Source organism: Gorilla gorilla, chromosome 7 (genome assembly GCF_029281585.2).
Source record: "Gorilla gorilla gorilla isolate KB3781 chromosome 7, NHGRI_mGorGor1-v2.1_pri, whole genome shotgun sequence".
NCBI classification, from domain to species: domain Eukaryota; kingdom Metazoa; phylum Chordata; class Mammalia; order Primates; family Hominidae; genus Gorilla; species Gorilla gorilla.
The window spans coordinates 14,197,654-14,214,007 of record NC_073231.2 but is presented as its reverse complement, the minus strand read 5'-3'; the positions used below and the strand labels follow the sequence as shown (position 1 = coordinate 14,214,007).

Here is a 16,354-nt window from a genome sequence, read left to right as displayed (position 1 = left end):
TCAGTAGAAATTTTTCAGGTTCTTAATTTTTATGTAATAATAGCTTATTACTGTGGCGGAAGTGGCAGCAAAATTAGTGAATACCTGAAAATCCCCAGGGACCCTGCAATCGTCCTTTATAGCCTAGAGCATGCTATTGTCTGCTCTGCTTCATTTGCTTTTTCTATTTTTCATTGCCTTTCTTCTGATCACTTCCCTCAAGTTGGATAATTAGGAAAGTAAGCGATGATACATGATGTAGCACAAAGACTAAGAGGTTAAAAATCAGTAAAGCAGGGTTTGAGTCTTTATTCTACCCCTTACCAACTGTTTGACAAGGATAAGTCACTTAACCTTCATCCCTGATTTATTTATCTGTAAAGTTAATTTATAAATTAATCTCCATCCCTGGTTTGTTATCTGTCAACTTCTTAGACATATAATAATTTCCTCACTGAAAGAATATGATATTCTTTTTTTTTTTTTTTTTTTTTTTTTTTTGAGATGGGGTCTCACTCTGTCACCAGGCTAAAAGTGCAGTAGCGCGATTTCGGCTCACTGCAACCTCTGCCTCCTGGGTTCAAGCAATTCTCCTGCCTCAGCCTCCCAGCGAGTAGCTGGGACTACAAGCACGCGCCACCATGCCCAGCTAATTTTTGTATTTTTAGTAGAGATGAGGTTTCACTATGTTAGCCAGGATGGTCTCGATCTCTTGACCTCGTGATCTGCCCGCCTTGGCCTCCCAAAGTGCTGGGATTGCAGGCGTGAGCCAACGCACCTGGCTGATATTCTTTATAAACTGTAAATTATTATTCAGATATTATCATTACTCACTTATTACCACCAGTGATACAGTCTTTGATTCCTTCTATGGCATCCTGCTGCTTTGTAAACAAACTGAGCTTACAATTTAGATTGTGCTGAAATTGAAGCATTCAGAGAGAGATAAGGAGACATAGAAGAGATTTGGAGGACATCTCTGAAAGAGACGGAAGTAAAGCCCCAAAACTAGGGTATGATTAAAAAACCAGTTTAACTTGTAAAGGTAAGCAAACATTGCCCCAAAAGTCAAGTAAAGCACTGTTGACTACATAGCTTTGCTACAGTCAATCAAAAGACCCAGGGAGTGGCCCAGGCAGAAAAATAATTTTCCAGTGCCTTTTTGCTTACTTGACTCACATTAGAGACGGCAAGAGCTCTCTAGTTACATAGTCAACTGAGGTTGGTGTTAGCGCAAGCAAATATGCTATGACAAACAGTAGAGCGTATCTCAGGGAGGAAAGACTTACAAAGATAAAACAGCAAGGCATTATTTGCATTGGAAATGCTTGCTTTGTTGTGGGTTTTTCTATTTGATTCCGATTTTGGTCAGGAAATGTTGAAAAACATTAATTTGCTCTGTACATAATAAAAAATATTTGTCATCACTGTAAGGCATAGTGCAGATTTCTAAACATTTGTATTGTCTAATCTTTGGAAATAAATATTCATTAGAAAATTATAATTTACTTATCCAAGATGTTGAACTATTTTGGGGCAAAACCTGTGAATAAATAGTAATGTTCGTTTTGTGTTTGTCTTTGTGTGTGCACCACGAAAGCAACTTTGCAGCCCTCAGAATGTGAATTGTAGAGACTTAGAGGGCCGGCATTCCACGCCCTTACACTTCGCAGCAGGCTACAACCGCGTGTCTGTTGTAGAGTACCTGCTACATCACGGTGCCGATGTCCATGCCAAAGACAAGGGGTACGTGTTAGAAGTTAGCTGTTTGGGAGTCATTCTCTTCATGCTTAAAAAAATTTAAAATATTTTTGAAGTCTTAGATTTTTTCTGTATTAAAAAAGTAATCCTTATTTTTTGTTTAAAACATAGAAATGTGCCAGGCATGGTGGCTCACGCCTGTAATCCCAGCACTTTGGGAGGCGAAGGCGGGCGGATCACCTGAGATCAGGAGTTTGAGACCAGCCTGACCCAACATGGGTGAAACTCTATTAAAAATAAAAATTAGCCAGGCGTGGTGGCACATGCCTGTAATCCCAGCTACTTGGGAGGCTGAGGCAGGAGAATCACTTGAACCCGGGAGGTGGAGGTTGCAGTGAGCTAAGATCTCACCATTGTACTTCAGCTTGGGCAACAAGAGCGAAATTCCATCTCAAAAAAAAAAAACAGAACTGTACAGTATAGAAAGTGAAAATTTCCTGTCAGCCCACCTCCTGCTCAGAGATACAGCATTAAAATGTTGACCTTATTCCTCCAGATATTGTAAATGCATAGACTTGTGTGTGTGCTGTTGGTGATGGTGGTGGTGGTGATTTTTAACATAAATGGTGGTGCCATCCTATATGGTCTGCTTTGCAGTTTACTTTTTTCCACCCAGTAGTGTATCTTGAATAGTCTTCCCATATCAGTACTTAATAGTCTCATTCTTTTAATGCTTGTATATAGTATTTTATTACATTATATGAATTTTGTTTTGTTTTGTTTTTGAGACAGAGTCTCGCTCTGTCGCCCAGGCTGGAGTGCAGTGGCACACTCTCGGCTCACTGCAAGCTCCGCCTCCCAGGTTCACGCCATTCTCCTGCCTCAGCCTCCCGAATAGCTGGGACTGCAGGCGCCCGTCACCAGGCCCAGCTAATTTTTTGTATTTTTAGGAGAGACGGGGTTTCACTGTGTTAGCTAGGATGGTCTCAATCTCCTGACCTCATGATCCACCCGCCTCGGCCTCCCAAAGTGCTGGGATTACAGGCGTGAGCCACTGCACCCAGCCCTTTATGAATGTTTTTATATAGTCTGTAAGTTATTGTTTATTCTTCTTTTTTGCTATTAAAAATGTACAATCTCTTCTAAAAAGAAGTCATCCGTCCCGAAGACATCAGTATTCCTAGAAGCATAGTTTTATTTTTACTAACTCAGATACTGTATATTTTATATTAGTTTGCTAAATTATTTTGTCTAGGCAAAGCTTAAGGCAGCTACTTAGAAATGTGAGAAAGGTATTTTAACTGATATGAATACCCATGTTCTGAGTTAATTTCACATCATCTCAAAATAAGCCAGTAGCTTTCTGTGTAATTACATACAAGTGCACAGTAGAATTAAACTGCACAATTTAGGCCTCATCGAACCATTATGTATTTATTTATCTTTTAAAAGGGACACATCAGACATGAATATTCACTAACAATATCACTAGTGCTTTCAAAGTGTTATAGTGCATTGGAGAGCAATCAGCATTTGCTTCTATTGCTCATTTTAACACTTAGCGTATTTCATCCCAAAACTAAAAAAAAAAAAAAAAAAAAAAAATGCACTTGATACTTTGCTTCTGCCATGTGTTAACTTCAACATTTTATTCTGTTGATGCACTCTTTTGTGGGAGCATCTTTTTGTCCTTTTAGAATGTCAGCTGCTTACAAATCAGAGCTTAGACTCCTCTCAGAATAGTTTGCCCATTTCTTATCTGAGTAGAACTTATAGTTGACATCGTCATTTTTCTTACTGAATACTTCTCTGAATTACCTGGATTATGAGTTTTCAATATTTGGCACTTCAATATTTAAACCTGTGCATGGAAATCACCACTGAATCACCACTATGATTAAACCACTATGATTTAATCACCACTATGATTTACACAGCTTTTTACCAAGGTAGAACTTGCCTAAATAAGCTAATTGCATTATATTTTTTATAAGTAAGCATACAATTTTCATTAGCGAAACTCATAAAGATAAGGATTGCTGTGAGTATATATCCATCCCCAAGAAACTTAGGAAAAAATCTTTACATTGAAAGAACATTTTTGAAATTATTACTCCTTATTTAGAAATGGAAAACTATATCTTAAAGAACAGAGGTGGGTGTATTTCTTTTTGTGCAGTGTTCAGTATAGTCAGTACCATAGAAGAATGGTAGGATTTTTATTATAAGAATCATTTTAACTCAAAGGTTTGTTTTATGACTTCAATATGATTTTCTTTTGTTTAGTGGCTTGGTGCCCCTTCATAATGCCTGTTCATATGGACACTATGAGGTGGCTGAGCTTTTAGTAAGGCATGGGGCTTCTGTCAATGTGGCGGACTTATGGAAATTTACCCCTCTCCATGAAGCAGCAGCTAAAGGAAAGTATGAAATCTGCAAGCTCCTTTTAAAAGTATGTAGTTTAAAAAGTTATGAAATATAACTAATTTTATTTATATTTTGGTTATTACTTGAAAGTAAGTTGGGGTATGTTATTCTATTAAGAACAATACTGCTGTAGAGACTGCTCTCATTTTCTATTTCCCAGAAGACCATTTATGTGATATGATACATAGCTTTGTGTAGTGCCTAAAGTGAATACCTGAAAACACAATATCTCATACTCATTTTTATTATCACTGGTTGGTAAGAAATAACTTCCAAGTCATTGTGAATCCATTGTCCAACTTGACTTACAACTAATTTCCGCCGTGATCCCATGACAGTCTGTGGCCGACCCATAATAAAAATTATTGACTTCTATTTACTTTATTTAATAGCTATTGGTAGTTAAACTTTTAAAATCTATAATTTTTAATACATTTATATCTAATTTCATGATAGATGTTAAGACTTAGGATAAAAATATTAAAAATATTACCAAACTTTATTCTTACTGATGGCCTTTAGAATTAAGTCCTTTTTTACCAGTGTGTCTTACTCTACTCTCTTCTTTTTCATACCTACTGAGTATCTTTATGTAATTGAATCTGGTCAAAATTAACATCCATGCTATTCTTCAAAGTAAAATAGGTTTCCAAAGACAACTTGGAGTCTGAGAAAAAGTGTATTATATAAGTTGTCTCAAAGATACTTAACACTCTCCCTACTTTATCATCACCATTGATCCTGAAGCTTTGAGTGTGTAGTATTAATAGTTAGAAAGCTGATCCATTATATTACTAAGTAGGAATTTTGCAAAGTATTTTTCAAAATGCATATAGAGTAGATATCTTCCCCAGAGGAACAAAGGTAGAGTAAATTAATTACCTACCTACCTACCTACCTACCTACCTACCTACCTACTTACTACAGAAAATACAAACCCCATTTGGTTTTTCTTGTAGCATGGAGCAGATCCAACTAAAAAGAACAGAGATGGAAATACACCTTTGGATTTGGTAAAGGAAGGAGACACAGATATTCAGGACTTACTGAGAGGGGATGCTGCTTTGTTGGATGCTGCCAAGAAGGGCTGCCTGGCAAGAGTGCAGAAGCTCTGTACCCCAGAGAATATCAACTGCAGAGACACCCAGGGCAGAAATTCAACCCCTCTGCACCTGGCAGGTAAGCGCCCCCAGTGCCTCCAAGCCTCCTTTTCCTTTCTCGGACACCTAATACAGTTTACTAAAAGATGAAAGCCATGCTGAACACAAATGGGACTACTTAGTAAAATGCTCTTGATTGACATAGTTTTGTATAATTTCTTATTATGAAGTCCCTCCATTATGTGATAATAGTATTAGCTTTTGAAGCAAAAAGTATTAAAACCTTAACATTTTCTGGTCCTTATTACATATGTATGTATTTTTTTTCTTTTAAGCTGACACGTTTCCTGTATTTTTTTTACTCTAAATAGCAGGCTACAATAACCTGGAAGTAGCTGAATATCTTCTAGAGCATGGAGCTGATGTTAATGCCCAGGACAAGGGTGGTTTAATTCCTCTTCATAATGCAGCATCTTATGGGGTAAGCATACTAACATTAACATCTAGAAAACGGACCGGACGCGGTGGCTAACACCTGTAATCCCAGCACTTTGGGAGGCCGAGGCAGGTAGATCACAAGGTCAGGAGATCGAGACAATCCTGGCTAACACGGTGAAACCCCGTCTCTACTAAAAATACAAAAAATTAGACGGGCATAGTGGCGGGCGCCTGTAGTCCCAGCTACTCGGGAGGCTGAGGCAGGAGAATGGCGTGAACCCGGGAGGCGGAGCTTGCAGTGAGCCCAGATCGTGTCACTGCACTCCAGCCTGGGTGACAGAGCGAGACTCCGTCTCAAAATAAATAAATAAATAAATAAAATAAAATCTAGAAAACTTCCCTGGCATTTACGACTTTATTAAATGCATACTATGCATTAAGTAAGTAGATATCTAACTAATAGCATGATTTAGCATAATTTTAATCTTTTGTTCAGAGTTTTGGTGTATCTTCCCGGCTAAGCTTAACTACCTTTTGGCCAACAGTCATGCTTTTTATTGCTTTTTGGTCTCAGCACATTATCAAGCACCATAATAGGCATGTAATGGGTGCTCAGTTTATATTTATCAATAATGTAATATAATAAATATGTATAATATAAAATAATATAATAAATATCAGTTTCTTAATTCTACCTCAAGTATATTTTAAAAACTATAAAAGCTGTGCGGCTGTTATACAGGCATGGAAAGTATTTTGGCTTACATTTATCATCAGCACCTTAAAAATATTCGAGTAGCAGGCACAGTGGCATGCGCCTGTAATCCTAGCCATTCAGGAGGCTGAGGTGGGAAGATCCCTTGAGCCCAGGAGTTCAAGGCCACCCTGATCAACATAGTGAGACCTCATCTAAAAAAAAAAAAAAAATTAAATGGTTGAGCAGTTGATATATATGGTTTCAGAGAGTAGGAATTACTAGGTAAAACCTCCAGGTGAAAGTCCAGAGTTATCCTTTCAAACACTGTCATCAGTTGTAAGAGGAAGAGAAATGGATTGCAGTGCCTTGATGCCGTATGTCAGAACTGACTGACTGGAAGTAACTAAGGCCCACTGAAGCCTGATGGCTCACGGCAGAAATAGGATGAATGCTCATGTGCTTGACAGTTCATCCACTTAATCCCTTCTTGACTGTAAAAACCCACAGATGCCAGTTCATACGTACCAGGTGTTCTCACAGTTGGAATCACTATTGATAGAAGGTGGTTTCTAGATTTGCAAAAGCCTGACTAACTATAAATAAAAACCAAACCAAACCAACCACCTTGATTACCATATTCTTCCTCCTACCGCCTTCTCCCTGGCCCTTTGTAATGAGACTGTCGTCTCTCAGACCCATTTTACAAAGACCCGTATTTCAGAGAGAGGACAAATCTGAGTGAGGATACTTTTAAGGAGAGCAACAATCCAGTTTTTTGAAAGAAAATTATGCTTCCAAGTATGATATAAATTAATTGAAAGTATCATATTTAATGAGTATTAGTACTGAAATCCTCTTGAAACTACAGTATTTAAAGTTACCTTTCTAAAGATGAGTAGTCTTTTATTAAAATTCGTAGAAATTTTAACCTTCCTTCACATAAGGTTCTCAATTTCTCTGAGCAACAAATACTTCTACCAAAGACTTAGCATGCTAAATATTTGCTGCTAACATACTACATATACATTTATATGTAATTCTTGTTTTGTTTTGTTTTTTTTTTTTTGAGAACAGGTCGGAATGCAGTGGCGCTATCTCAGCTCACTGCAAGCTCCGCCTCCCGGGTTCACGCCATTCTCCTGCCTCAGCCTCCCGAGTAGCTGGAACTACAGGCGCCTGTCACCACGCCCAGCTAATTTTTTTTTGTATTTTTAGTAGAGACGGGGTTTCACCGTGTCAGCCGGGATGATCTCTATCTCCTGACCTTGTGATCCGCCCGCCTCGGCCTCCCAAAGTGCTGGGATTACAGGCGTGAGCCACCACGCCCGGCCTACATGTAATTCTTGACCCTTAAGTTATAACTTACACATGTATATCATTTGGAGACAAATTTTCAGCACTTCTTAGCATAATTGTTCTCTTCATATGGTATTCTACTAATCCTTTTGCTAAGCTTCAGTTAAGGGTTTATAAAGCCAATGGGATCGGTAGAACTCAAATTAGATCTTTTATCGTCTCTGTAAACCTACTATGAGTAAGGACAGATGGTGGCCATAGAATTATAATAATGAACTGATCTAGTAAAGCTTATGGTACACTGTCAACTGTGTAGACTACAGTAGATCCCATACATTGTGGATGTAAGGAAGTTCTACTCCATTAGCCTTCACCTTTCACAGTCTTTATAGCAGTCACGGAGGATAAGGAAAAGAAAAGTTAGTTTATAAAGTATTTTACCTTTTGATCCTCCTTCTTCTCATGGGATAGCGTTAAGATGTGTTCTACTGCATTAGTCTTCACCTTGCACAGTCTTTATAGCTGTCACAGAGGATAAAGAAAAGTTAATTTATAAACTAAGTATTTTACCTTTTGATCCCCATCAGTTAAGATGTTACTTACTCTACGTGTGTGTCACTCGATGACCACTGTGAAGACAGTAAAATATACAGTGGTTCTCTTGTGGCTCAAGCGAAATGTAGAGTACTGGTCGACCTTGTCTAACTTCACGTTCCCTTGAGGCTGACTTGCTGTCACCTGAAGAGAGGTGTAATGCAATCGGTCTCCCGACCGGAAGTCCACCCTTTCATTTTCATAAACTTTATTCACCATCACCCATAACTCCCCTTCTCCTTTTCTAACTCCAAGTAAGAAAAAACAATGAACACTTTTTTTCATTATCTCTTTTTATGTTATCCTCTTTTTATGTTTGTTAAATCCCTACTGCTTAGCTCTTTGTAAATGAAGGTAACTTACTGAGGTGAGAATGATCAAAAAATTCTCCAGGCCTTGTAAAGGGCATTTGATAGAGGTTTTGATCAACCTGGTTCATCTCATCCTTGTATGGAAGAATGCAAATGGGCTACATAATGTGTTTATAGCAGGTATTTTTACCTCATTGTGAGGGTGGATTGAGTCACTCAAAAATTTTTTTCGTGTATTAAACTTGTAAATTTAAAAATCAGGCATCGGTGAGTTGATGACTGTTACTTTTTTTTGACAAACTTTGACTTTGGTGATTTCTAGACCTTTTTTTAATTACCTTTTTTTTTTTTTTTTGGTCAGATACATGAGTGTGATAATACCTTTTTTTTGTTTGTTTTTTAACATGGGCAACCCACTTCCCTCAGCAATCTCGCATGACATACAGTGACTCTCAGTTGGCATTTTCCCCGTTCACGATCTCTGCTCCGCAAAATAATTTTATTTAATGCCACTTGTAAAACCTATAATCTATTATTAGTAACCAATCAGTAACCATATTAAGTAGTATTTCTCTTAATCTCAATTAATAGACTTAAAGTAAGGCTAGGCATGGTGGCTCACTTCTGTAATCTCAGCATGTTGGGAGGCTGAGACAGCAACATGGTTTAAGGCCAGGATTTTGAGACCAGCCTGGGTAACATAGTGAGACCCTATCTCTATATATTTATTTATAAATAAATATTTAATAAATATTTATTTAAAATATAATGAATTAAGAAGTATTTATTAGTACTCCTTAAATATATATACTTATATATTTAAGGATATACATGTATATCCTTATATTTAAGGAGTAGTAATAAATACATACATTTATATATTTAAGGAGTACTAATATTAACACAATATAAAAAGTTTAGAAAGCTACTTTGTCTCCCCTTAAGAGTAGATACAACTATGTTCTATTATTTGTAGATTGGTAAATCTGTGTATCTTTCAAAAGTTCCTTTTTATTCATTCTATCCTGCCTTGGCTGGATATTTTAATGAAATCATAGGACTCCAGTCTACATTTCTATTAGGATGGAAAAACACTGATTATGTTGTATTCATCCCATCAATTTGATGGTGCTTGAACTAGCCTGGCCACATATCATCATTTTGTGGAGTAGATTTTCTGTGGCATATCATCTGGAATTCAGCTTCTATTCTGAAAATCAAGCAATTTATAGAGCAACTGTAGGTATAGTGTTACCCAGTGATCTCTACTTAAATCATTTCTTCTTCCTAATATTATCTCTCCCATTTTCAGCTTGGAAGGAAAATGGCTCTTGTGGTTTAGTCTAGCAAACTCTGCAGGCATCTGTGGTTTAATGGAAAAACCTGAACTTAGGGTCTGAATATCTGGGATCTAGTCTTTCCTCTTCTGTTTTATAACCCAGTAGTCTTCAGCAAGTGTCTAACTTTTTCTCATCTTTGGTTTTCTCAGTAGTAAAAGTTGGATTCCAAGAACTCCTTTCCAGCTTGTTGTAATGATTAAATGAGACCATGCATGTGGAAATTGCATTAACTAATGTAAGGCATTATAAAAATGCAAGGTAATACGGTTATTATAAAATAACTTGCTTCATGGCCGGGTGCAATGGCTCATGCCTATAATCCCAGCACTTTGGGAGGCTGAGGCGGGAGGATCTTTCAAGCCCAAGAGTTCAAGACTGGCCTAGGCAACATAGCGAGACCCCATTTCTACCAAAAAATACATATCCATATCTATAGATATATAGATATTAAAAATTAGTAAATTCCTCGCTTCCCACAGTTCCTGTACTAAGCCAGTCAGAGTAAGGGCTGCATGTCACTCCTACATTTCACAGCCTTAGGAATAATCTATATATTTGACTGGCTCAGTGCTGTATTAAATAAACACAGATTAATTGACTAGCCTGAGGATGAAATAATAATCTGAGGTAGCTGTGAAATTACATAGTTATTTACTTATGTAGTTATTTATTGATCATTATTCCTTCATACGTATTTACTTTTTTCCCCTAGAGAGCTCAATCTGCTCTCTGTGTGTCTTTGAGCCTTTTTTGTATAAAAAGAACCTCAGTTTTTCCAAATGGAGAAAAAAATACGTATTTATTTAAGAAGCATCAATAAAAATTACAAGTTGCATGAGTTGATATTAGTGGTAGTGTGCCTTACTGTGTCGGTGTTCTTTATATAATAATGCCTTGTATTATATTTGAATACATGTTTATACAAGACAGTTAACTTTTCTGCTAGTCAGTAAATGGCATTGACACTTATTAGCACAAAGCATGTAAATTTGTATCTTATAAATCAATTGACTGATTCACTTTCTCTCAACTGTTTTTATTTTCCAGTGCTTTCTCTAAAATGAATAGCATTTGGGGAATTTCATGACATAATTGTAATAAAGCCTCTGTACAATTAAATGGCTTTAACTGAAGCCAAGCACGTTTCTCTTTCCCCTACTTCCCACCTTTTTAAAATTAAAAGCTTCCCAGTCTTTTTAGGTTGTATTTGTCATTTAAAGCATTTTGTATTGCAGCTGGGTTCTGAAACTAGGTTAAATTGTCTGTTTCTCCTGGAAACATTCCAACAGAGATCAGTTTCTTTTCTGGACCTTCTAGTTCAATACTTTGCTCTTATATACTGTGTTGAATAGAACTGAACTGCTGTTTATTGGATTTGTCAGCCTTAAATTCTAGTTACTGTTTTTGCCTCAATGGTGTAGCTATTTAAAAGAATTAAACAGCTTAAGAACTGTATTTTTAGTCTATTTGGGTAGTAATATACTCCTTCCTGTTCATTGTTCTTTCAGACATTTGTCAGAAAATTTCACAAGCATGTAATTGGTTTGTCCAAGCATAAACTATAACTTCAATATAAAGAAAGCTTAATAATACATACCAGATATACAATTCATTTTATACACACATACACAAACACGTAATTTTCCTTGGACTTTTTGTAATTTTGGTAGCCTGTGTAAATTATTCTACCAGATTATATTATTCGGCCTGTAAACATGGGAGTTCAATAAAATTAATCATCAGAAACACAGTTTAAATAGCTTGTAACCTCACTGGGGAGAAGCTTGAAATTATTCCGTGCTTTTGGGTTAACTTAACAAAAATTGCTGCCTTTTTTCAACATATAGCCTTATGAATAAGGGAGATAAATTACTAGGTTTGGTTTTGTTTTAGGTGATTTTGATAATACCACGAGTGGTACCTCTGTTTTCATCTTTTGTGTTAGAAAATTTAAAAATAATTAAGCTATAGAATTAATTTTATAGTGATATTATAATCCCAGAAGAATCACAAAACATTCTGTTCTGAGAAGACTTAGTCTGGTTATGCTGCTTATTTACTTTATTTTTTGTTTATGGGGTTTTTTGTTTTGTTTTGTTTTGAGATGGACTCTCACTCTTCACCCAGGCTGGAAAGCAGTGGTGCAATCTTGACTCACTGCAATCTCCGTCTCCCAGATTCAAGCGATTCTCCTGCCTCAGCCTCCCAAGTAGCTGGGATTACAGGTGTGTGGCGCCACACCCAGCTAATTTTTGTATATTTAGCAGAGATGGGGTTTCGCCATGTTGGCCAGGCTGGTCTCAAACTCCTGACCTCAAATGATCTGCTGGCCTCGGCCTCCCAAAGTGGTGGGATTACAGGCCGGAACCACCACACCTGGCCTATTTTTTGTTTTTTGGGGGGGTTTTTTGCTTTGTATTATTAGAGCAAATGTGGAAGCTTTCCTTAGTAGTTGGCTGATCTGTACTTTTGTTTTTAGATAAATGTTCTTCACTTTGTTTTCAGAAACTACTATTTCTAAAATTAGGAAATACAGATATTTATATTACATAAAGTTAAATACTACCTCAGAAAAAGTGCCTGTTCTTTTTGAAGTGAGTGTCTTCAAGAGTGCAGGGAAGACGATATCTTAAGGAAGATAGAAAGTGACATGCATTAAGTTGCACCTTGGGATCTTTCTTGGCCTTCCTTGTCTTTTCCCATTCTCATAAATGTCTTCCTTAAAAACCTCAATATATGGTAGTTGAGCAGCAGCATGAGTTAGAAATTTATTCTCAACAGGTAATGTGCTTTTGAGTTAATTATCCAAACTGACCAAGTTATGCCCAGAAATGTGTCTGTAAGGGACACAAATGTGCCGGTTGCACCAAATTATAGCATACTGGAGTTGAAAAGGATCTCAGAAATACTTAAGTGCTAACCAGCCTAATATCCTAAATGTATTTATAAAAATATACAAGTTATTTTTTATATTCTTAAAAAGCCTGTTTGTTGAATCAGTAGTGCCTATTGTGTGATCGATTGTCTTAGCTTATTTTATAAGGATTTTTGGGAAGAAGCTGAAGCCTTTTGCTATGTGGAGCTCTTACTTGAGTGAACCTGGTCTCCATGGAACTTGCTCCTGTGTTGGCTTTTATAGTCCTCCTCCTTTATAGTTCTTCTCCAGCTTCCATTTTTCCTTTTGTCTCCTCTGAGGATTTTTCTTCCACTCTCCTTTTCCAAAATATTGTTGTTTTCAAGGTTTTATCCACCTTGTAATTATCTTTCTGTATTCCTTTCCTTAATGAGCTCATTTATCAAGTAGCTACAACTATTAATCCCCTATTCCATTTCGTAATCTCCCTGGAGCCCCCAGCCCCAGTCCTCAGCCCTCCATAGGTATTGAGCAAATGCTGGTTGGTGGGTGAGTGGTGGGAGAGTAAGTGAATGATGCCCCCTCGACTGTGCTCCAACCTTTTCTGACAAACCATCTGCACAATGTCTTTACTTTGATGTTTTACCTCAGAAGGTGCCTACCTCAGTGAGCCTTATCCGAGAGTTTCATACCTACTTAAACTTTTTTTTTTTTTTTGAGACGGAGGCTTGCTCTGGTACCCAGGCTGGGGTGCAGTGGTGCAATCTCAGCTCACTGCAACCTCCGCCTTTTGGGTTCAAGTGATTCTCTGGCCTCAGCCTCCCGAGTAGCTTGGATTACAGGCATGCACCACCATGCCCAGCTAATTTTTGTATTTTTGGTAGGGACGGGGTTTCACTATGTTGGCCAGGCTGGTCTCGAACTCCTGACCTCAGGTGATCCGCCCACCTCAGCCTCCCAAAGTGCTGGGATTACAGGCGTGAGCCACCGCACCCAGCCCCTACTTAAACTTTTACAACTCAATTTATTTCAGTAGTTCTACCTTATTTTCTAATCTTCTAGATTCCCCCCTCCTTCCCCCCCCCCCAAAAAAAATGTAGTCATCTTTGACTTTTCTCTCTCTCTCTTCTGTTGTGAATTTGGCTTTCTAAACCCAATTTTTTTTTCTTTCAAAATTTCTCAGATTTAGCCCTTCTTTTCCATTTTTCTGTAACTGTCAACGGTTCAGGGTCTCATCACCTCATGCCCAGGTTATTAGCATGTCTGCTGCTAACACTTCCTCCACCCCGCAATCAGTTAGACATAACAGACCAATTTTCATAAAATGTTATGTTGCTTTTTCAAAGGCTGAAGAGAAAACATTGAGAATCTTTGAGATGAGTATTTCAGTAAATCTGATTGCAGTAGGTAGAAAAGAAATGGGAAGATAAGAGAATCAGTGTGAATAGAATGCATATTTGAAAAGTTTGGCAGATAGATTAGACCATTAACAGAAGATTTGAATTAGGTACTGGTTTCACTTTACAGAACGAAACACCTTACATAGTATTTGTTTTTAAAATAAAGTTGAATATATTAGAGGGATGCATTTTTTGAAAATAAGCCCATGAACAGTTACAGGGTAATAGTATAATTGTGTAATTGAGATTTTGAAGGAGGCAAGAAAAGATGGAGTCCAAAGTGTAAGTAGAAGACTGAAATACTCCTTTTTTTAGAAGAAACTTCTGTTAAGGATGAAAATGGAGATATAGAGGAGTGAATTGTTAAATAAAAACAGGTATACACAATGGTGCTTTACCAGATGATCTCATTCTTAACTCTTTGTATCCTTTTCTTTTTTTTCAGCATGTTGACATAGCGGCTTTATTGATAAAATACAACACGTGTGTAAATGCAACAGATAAGTGGGCGTTTACTCCTCTCCATGAAGCAGCCCAGAAAGGAAGGACGCAGCTGTGCGCCCTCCTCCTAGCGCACGGTGCAGACCCCACCATGAAGAACCAGGAAGGCCAGACGCCTCTGGATCTGGCAACAGTAAGTCCTCATTTCAGATACTGATTATTGTTCCTTCTGCTTTCACAGATGACATCAGATTCTGGGGTTCACCAGCTTACTTTTAGTCGTGTTTATTTCACTTAGAACAGAGATCTTCTGAAAATTTTTGAAGTTCACACTTTTTCTATGAAAATATAATTTAAAAGTCTTAAGACAAACTAAACAGTAAGTTAATTTAATTTTTTGCCATTCTTAGCCTGCCGGGAAAACATGAATCTTAAGAAAACACATTTTTACAGTGTAACCTCAAAGAATTACATTTAGTAAAATATCTTGTACCTTCTGTATTTGGCATGTTATTGTAGAGCAACTAATGTTCATGATAATTTACCTAAGTCTGTGAGATAGTCAAAGAAAAGTTAACTCTGGGCAGTATTATTTAACTGCAAAGTTAAGCACTGCATCATCTTCCGTGAACTTTCTGAAAACCAGGGAGTTACTGTATAGTCACAATAATTTCTAATTTTTAAGCCAGAAATGTTTTTTCAAGTTATGTTCTGTTTCATTTATTGATTGCTGCGTAACTGTTTCAAAACACCCAGTGGCTTAAAATAATAATGACTTATTATTTCTTATGATTCTGTATGTTGGCTAGGAGATTCTTCTGGTCTTACCTGGGGTCACTTGTGCAACTGCGTATAGCTGGTGGCTGGGGCAGAAACATAAAGACGGCTTCATTCATATGCCTGGGGCCTTGACAAATACAACTAGAAGGCAGGGGCCTCTCTAGTCCCATGTGGCATGTCATCATTAAGTGGTCTTGTTAGAATTTCTTCACAGAATAATTGTATCTCAAGAGGGAGAAAGCAGAGGCTGTCATTTTTCTTTAAGGCTAAGCCTGGAACTGACATGCTGTCACTTCCGCCACATTCTGTTGTGCAAAGCAAGTCATGAAGTCAGCTCAGGTTCAAGGGATAGGAAAACAGATTCCACCTTCTTTGAAAGGAGAAGCAAAAATTTCTTGGCCATCTTTAATCAGCCACAGTCTTCCCTGTGAATATGAATTAAATCTATTTTTCCCACATTCAAATTACACTCACCTGCCACGTGCTCCCCCCACCAACAGGGGGCAGATAGTCATCACTGGGTCCTTAGCAGTTCTAAAATTCAGCCAGACACATGTTATCAGGGCCATCTACTCTGGAGTTAGGGAATGATCCCTGATTAGGGCCCAGTTCTGCTCCCAGGGAGTGGTTCACTGTGGCTGTCTTTTTTTTTCCTTTTTTTTCTTTTCTTTTCTTTTTTTTTCCCCTTGAGACACAGTCTGGCTATGTCACCCAGGCCAGAGTGCAGTGGCGTGATCATGGCTCACCACAACCCCAACCTCTTAGATTCAAGCCATCCTCCTATCTCAATCTCCTGAGTAGCTGGGACTACAGGCACATGCCACTATGCCTGGCTATTTTTTTTGTTTTTACTTTTTGTAGAGACAGGGTCTTGCTATGTTGCCCAGGTTAGTCTTGAACGTCTGGGCTCCTCCCTCAGCCGCCTTCCTCAGCCTCCCAAAGTGCTGGGATTACAGGTGTGAACCACTGTACATAGCCTCTGTAGCTCTTGGCCAT

General features: G+C 37.8%; 1 protein-coding gene across 3 annotated transcripts in view; it reads left to right on the top strand.

The window, feature by feature from the left end:
- Positions 1-16,354, top strand: part of TNKS (tankyrase) — a 217,022-nt gene that overhangs the window by 167,257 nt on the left and 33,411 nt on the right. For all 3 annotated transcript variants that reach the window (XM_055349107.2, XM_055349105.2, XM_055349106.2), the window contains exons 14-18: positions 1,580-1,725; positions 3,967-4,132; positions 5,067-5,286; positions 5,579-5,688; positions 14,583-14,771. In XM_055349107.2, coding sequence (XP_055205082.2) covers positions 1,580-1,725; positions 3,967-4,132; positions 5,067-5,286; positions 5,579-5,688; positions 14,583-14,771 — 831 coding nt within the window. The remainder of the gene's footprint in view (positions 1-1,579; positions 1,726-3,966; positions 4,133-5,066; positions 5,287-5,578; positions 5,689-14,582; positions 14,772-16,354) is intronic.